This window comes from Hevea brasiliensis, chromosome 3, assembly GCF_030052815.1.
Source record: "Hevea brasiliensis isolate MT/VB/25A 57/8 chromosome 3, ASM3005281v1, whole genome shotgun sequence".
Classification (NCBI taxonomy): Eukaryota; Viridiplantae; Streptophyta; class Magnoliopsida; order Malpighiales; family Euphorbiaceae; genus Hevea; species Hevea brasiliensis.
In genome coordinates, this window is record NC_079495.1 from 98,449,587 (window position 1) to 98,456,239 (window position 6,653).

Sequence of the window (6,653 nt, forward strand, 5' to 3'; positions counted from 1 at the left end):
ATTTCGATTTTTAATTTACTTACTCTTTTAATTTTAGAGTGTAATTGATGAAATTATGTTCAGTGTAATTAATATTTATAATCATTTGATCAAGAAGTCAGAGTATAATCCTAAATAATATATTCAATATTTGACATATCTGTATTTTTTTCCTAAACTGTTAATTAATTAAATTATTTTTTAAGTAAACATTTCTTTTGCCCATAGCAAGTTGATTTGAGTAATATTATCGTTTTATTTTAAATAAGAAAATAAAATAATAATAATTTTATTATTCTAACATGATTAATTCAATAATTATGAATATTATCTAGAGTACGTTTGAATATCATACTGAGTCATCTCTGAAATCCAAATATATATTCATAGTCTTACGAATACATGCATCCTTATCCATTTAAGTACCTAAAATATTTTGATCATCACCCGAGGCGCCCACCCCTTGCCCTCGGGATGCCACTTGGTCGCACCGGCGGCTCGTAACTCACTTCAAAGTACAAACTGATCGCTACACGTGTTTTAGGGTCAGTAAATAAATGTTGTTAAAAATTATTTGTGTTTGTCAAGTGTATTATACATGAATTTTGGAGGTCATTTAGTTTAATTTATAAAAATTAAAATATTTATAAATTAATTTGATATTATAAATATTTAAAATTTTAAGTGATTATATATTTAATTAAATATTTATAAATTATTAATAAATATTTATTGTATTTAATTAAAAATTATTTATAAATATATTTATTAATAAAAAGATAAAAAATATAAAATTTATAATAAAATTTTAAAAATGAATTAATAATAATATAATAAAATATTTAATTAAATTAATTTATAAGTATCAACATAAAAAATTAATTTTCAATCAGATCTAAGGGGCCTTGGCCCCAAATTTTTTTTAATTACCCTCTTATTTTAAAATAAAAAATTTAATATTTTTTAAATGTATTTAAATTATGAAAAATTTTAATTTTAGTGATTTATTTTATTAATTTTTATTGTAAAAATTTTCCTTCAATTTTAGAAATAATAATTTTATCAAATTTAAAATTAATTTTACTACCAATTCTGAAAATAAATGATTTATTGAAGCCAAAAAATTTTAATTTTTGTGAGTGTAAAAATTTATTTTTATTTATTTTATTTTTATAGACTCAAAATTTTTAGTTACTATTTATTATAATACTTATAAATTATTTTAAAATATTAATTAATTAAAAATATCTCTACGTATTTAAATTTTTAAAACTTAAATTTATTTTTTTTTATAACACTTTAAATCTTTAATCCTAAATAAAATTCTCTAAAAATTGATATTCTGACCGATGACTAAAAAAACTGTTATAAATATTAATTACGATTTGTCAACTTTTGCATTATTTCTTTGATTATTTAAACTCAATAAAATATAAAATTTATAATTTTTCATGATTATTTAAATTTTAAAAAATACTTACTTAAATAAGGTTGTTTGTGCATTGCACTCAACCAGTAGAAAATCATGAATATATATTTATCTATCAGATTTATCATAATTTTAATTAATGTGTCATTTCTTGATTAGTTAAGTATATAAATATAGAAAAGACTTACACTTAAATTTAGACCTTCCTTAATAATTGATATATATTATCTGCCTTTATTTCTTAATTTATTTTCTTTAACTTATAAGTTTAAAAGTATATTATAAACAAATATATAATTTTATTCTCGAGTTTAACAAACTTATAAGTAACAAATATCTCTTAATTATATAAAATTGAAACTATATATAAAATAAATTTAAAAATATTTATAATCATCCTTAATTTTATAAGTTTTTCAGTATCTTTAAATTCATAATAGGATTTATCTAATGATTTAAGATCTTAACTGTTATCAATATTGTATAGTCTTATTTATTACAATAAAATTTAATTATTTATTTAGTGTCCTAGAGACACTCCTTACATTATTTGACATGATTAATAAAATTCTAAATTTAAAAAAAAAACACTAAAAAAAAATCCAAATGTTTTCAATTTTTTTTTATTTACTGGCAGGACATTAGTACAATTGGTTTCATTTAGAAAAAAATTATATAATAGAATAGTGATTACGTGTAGAATTTTTTATACGAAATAATAATTTAATAATATATATATATATAAAAGGGGATTTTAAAATCTACAATTACCTTGTATTTTTTTTAAATAATAATAATTATATATTTATTTATTATTTTATATTAATATTTATTTATTATTTATTTGCCATTTTATGTTAGATAAATTACAATGACTATTTTGGCACAGATGGATTTAACTTGTAAGCGTTAAGATAGTTTTCCACATGCCGTATGGGCTGCCACGGTGGCGCAAAGAAAGAATAAATGAGGGATGACGAAGAAGCGCAACTGCGAAAAAAAGGCAGGAGAGAAGAGGGACCTAATTGCGCAACCTGGTGGCTGCTGCCTCTCGCCGTTCACTTTTCACGAGATTCCATTTGCACGAATCTCATTTCCTTTCCTCTCCTTTCTTCTTTCTGTCTTTTCTCTAACTGCCCCCTCCGTTTTTCTCGTTTCACTCACTCTTAAACCTTGCTTCTCTGCGGCTAAGGATGGTGGCCGATGCCAAAGCTAAATCTGACATCTCATTCGCCGGAACTTTTGCTAGTAGCGCTTTCGCTGCATGTTTTGCGGAGGTATTGTTTTCTGTTCATCTGATCACTTTTTTTATATTCAATCGACTATTTGATTGAGCTTAATAATATTGGATGTACATCTAGCCTGTTATTCTATATCTCTCTCTTTCATTTTGTATCATCTGGGAATCTTGTGATCAAGTGATGAACTCCTTTTCAATTTCGATGATCGATGATTGGATTGATTGCTGTTGCGTCTTCCCTTTTGATCACTTCAACTTACTGTATATTAGGATCTAGTCCATTATGTTCTCGCTGCCTCTTTATCTCAAATCCTGCATTGGAATTAACTAGTGAATTTTTATTGTTTTCCATGAATGTGCTGTATTATAAGTGAGAAAATGTGTGTTTTTTATTAGGTTCACAGCAAATGTACCCTCTGATTCCTCCTCGTTGCTAGTTTTTTTTTTTCTTTTAAAATGTACTTTATACTGATTTTTATTTTTGGCAGAAAGCAAATGAAATCATTTTAAAATATTTTTTGAATATATAAATTTCAGTTCACACATAAGAAAAACAATATCACAAGAAGGAATTATTGCTTTTCATAAATTATTATTGCTTTTCATAAATTATTATTGAAAGCTTATTGCTTATGAAACGCTAAAAGCAAATTTACTAAGCAAAACCTTAATTATTTTTGAGATTGTCATATCCATGCATTTGAGCAATTCATTTCATTGAATACTTGGTGTTAGCTCATCAGGTTGTGCCTTGAATTACACCATTTTCATAAAACCATTCAGTTTGTTGGCATTGATAATGTCGTGTTATAACTGTTTAAAATCTGTTATTTGTTAAATTGTTTGAATCACGGTCTATCTTGTGTGCTGCAAATTAATCCAAGAATAACCAATGACTAGGCTTTAGAACTAAGAGCAGTAATGTAAATTGATTATAATTTTCTATGGTGGCATGAAAAATGTAGGAATCAATCCAATCCAACTCCAAGACTTCTGGTTTGTTTGATGAAGGAAGCCTGGATGGAAGATAGTTAATGTGTTTGTAGGCTTCTTTACAACTCTAATAGCAAGCTACAAGCATAATTTTGAGCCTCATATGATACTGACCTTACACATTTATATAATGAATTAACAATTGAAAATTTGTTTATATTCTTGAAATAAAAGGCTTTGATATCATTGTCGTGGAAGTGTTTTTGTTCATCAGCATTTGAATTTACTGCAGATATGCACAATTCCCCTTGACACTGCAAAAGTTAGGCTCCAGCTCCAAAAGAAAGCCGTTGCTGGTGAGGGACTGGCCTTACCAAAATACAGGGGTATGTTGGGCACAGTTGCCACCATTGCTAGGGAAGAAGGTCTATCAGCACTCTGGAAAGGCATTGTACCTGGGCTTCACCGACAATGCCTGTTTGGAGGCTTAAGAATTGGGTTATATGAGCCTGTCGGTCTTGAATCTTCTTCTCTTTTGAACTTTTGAGCCATTTTATGTGTTCTGTTTGATTGCTGACTTCTTATGCTTGTCTATAAAACTACATACTTGACAGGTTAAGACCTATTATGTAGGCAGTGACTTTGTTGGAGATGTTCCTTTGACCAAGAAAATTCTTGCTGCACTTACTACTGGTGAGCTTATTGGCCAAAGTTTTATGACAAATTCTATTTAAGCAAGTTCAGAAAGACTTTTGTCAACCTATTTTAGTGTCAGTGAATTTTAATATTGTATGTGTAATTAATGTCTTTTTTACCTAAGATAAGAGCCAGAGCTTACTCTGTATGACTCTCGTTATCTTTTACCTTTTGATTTGTTAAGTGTACTCATCACATCAAACAGGTGCTCTGGCAATTACTGTGGCAAATCCAACTGATCTTGTGAAAGTTAGACTTCAAGCTGAGGGAAAATTACCACCGGGTGTGCCAAGGCGCTATACTGGAGCATTGAATGCTTATTCTACAATTGTCAGACAGGTTGTGTATCTATCTGGGACAAAGAAAAGTTGGGGGAAAATGGACACTAAATTTTTATCTAATTAATAACTCTGCCATACTGTTTTGTAATGTCTAGGAAGGAGTTGGTGCACTTTGGACTGGTCTTGGACCCAACATAGCACGAAATGCTATTATAAATGCTGCTGAACTCGCCAGCTATGATCAAGTGAAGCAGGTGAACTCACATATGCAATATTTCAATGTCTTTTCTCTTCTTGTTCAGTCAAATATTTTTATTTTTTCTAATTCCACTATTTCAATGCAGACAATTTTGAAAATTCCTGGGTTCATGGACAATGTTGTCACTCATCTTCTTTCTGGGCTTGGGGCAGGATTCTTCGCTGTTTGTATTGGCTCCCCAGTTGATGTGGTACAATGTCTATGTTCACTTTTGAGTTTTTCAAAATAGTCTATAATTGGTCTTTCAGGTGGGCATTGTTTTTGTAATTAGTTTGTGGGAATTTAGTCAAGGATGTTAAATTATCTTGCAAACAACAGAAGAGACAATGTTGCATGTCGATATTACATGATAAGCACCCATCTTTATTTTTGGTTTGATTCTCAGTGTGTGCATAGTAATTAGCACTTATTGTTGGACTAATCTCTTGATTTTTACTCATTGATCTAAGGTATTTTACTTTGTCAGACTAATTAACAGTTTCATTGTCCATTGCTCTTTGGCAGGTTAAGTCAAGAATGATGGGGGATTCTGCTTACAAGAGCACACTAGATTGCTTCATTAAAACGCTGAAGAATGATGTAAGATTGTCTTTCAACTTTGTATACCACTGATTTAGGAATGAAAATTGTTCTCTGGTTTTTCTAACATGCTAAAATTTACTATAGTTGTGAATTGTTGAAAGCATAACATGGTCTGGCAATTCTTTTTTCAATTTTTTGTTTCTTCCATTATTGTGGTGTTCATTTCTTATTCCATCCTTAAGGATCATAGCCGAATAAATAATTCTATACAACAGATGTGGATCTGAGCAGGCTGTCCTTCGCTGTTTTTCCTGTTCATTATAATTCACTTCCGACATGCATTTCTGGAATATTCTTTTCATATATATATTTGCTTTCTCATCATACTTCATCTTTATTAGTTAAAGTTTAGAGTGACAACAGTGCTTTTGTGCTCCTGTATCTGTTGATGTTGAAAACTCAGTGCAGCAATTTCCATAAGAAAGGAGGTGCAAGGAGCACCATAAGCCAAGAATCTTCTGACCTATGATATACAATGCCACTTGCAGGGACCTTTGGCTTTCTATAAGGGATTCATTCCAAACTTTGGGCGGCTAGGATCCTGGAATGTGATCATGTTTCTAACCTTAGAGCAGGTATAAACTCAAAACTCATTTGCAATTTAATAATGACTAACTTCTTTTTAAAAGACTTTTCTTAATCTGACTGGTATGCTTTTATTTGACTTCCTTTCAGTTCGTACTTGTTTAATAGCATGTTCATTTTTTTTTCAAATTCTTCTGTTCCCATGACAGGCTAAGAAATTTGTAAGAAGTTTAGAATCATCTTGAGCTATAGACAAAAGTAAAACCTGCAGTGCATGGATTTTGCATGGAAATGATGGAGATAGTCCTCAGAATAATAAGTTTCATTACTTGTCATTGTTCTTCCTAATTTAGATAGGTGTCCTGCAGAGGAAATTTTAGGTACTTGAAAAGCTTTAAAATAATCACAATTTGGAATTTTTAATAATTTTTCCCCATCAATTTCATTTCTGTACTTGTTAATTTGCCCCCCTGGGTCCTAGTTGCGAAATTTTACCTAGTTCTTGTCCCTAATATCTCGAAGATGCTATCCCATTATCTTATGAAACGTATAATTATTTCATAGGGGACTTTGTGGCTTCCTTTAGAATAAATTATTTACAATAAAAGAATTTAATTGAATTCTCACATATATGTTTAGTTTCTATTTCCTTTAATCTGAATATTTTCTAAAAGTTAAAAAGATTTTTTTTTTCATTTTAAATATGAGTATTAATAAAAAAATAAATTA

The 6,653-nt window shown here is 29.0% G+C and overlaps 1 protein-coding gene across 1 annotated transcript; it reads left to right on the top strand.

Moving 5' to 3' along the window:
* The first annotated feature begins 2,361 nt into the window (after positions 1-2,361).
* Positions 2,362-6,385, top strand: LOC110672220 (mitochondrial uncoupling protein 1). The gene is made up of 9 exons (XM_021834934.2): positions 2,362-2,685; positions 3,874-4,092; positions 4,196-4,274; positions 4,483-4,616; positions 4,714-4,812; positions 4,903-5,007; positions 5,322-5,396; positions 5,888-5,974; positions 6,134-6,385. The coding sequence occupies exons 1-9, from the start codon at positions 2,602-2,604 to the stop codon at positions 6,167-6,169; spliced, it is 918 nt and encodes a 305-aa protein (XP_021690626.2). The 5' UTR covers positions 2,362-2,601; the 3' UTR covers positions 6,170-6,385.
* Positions 6,386-6,653: the final 268 nt, after the last annotated feature.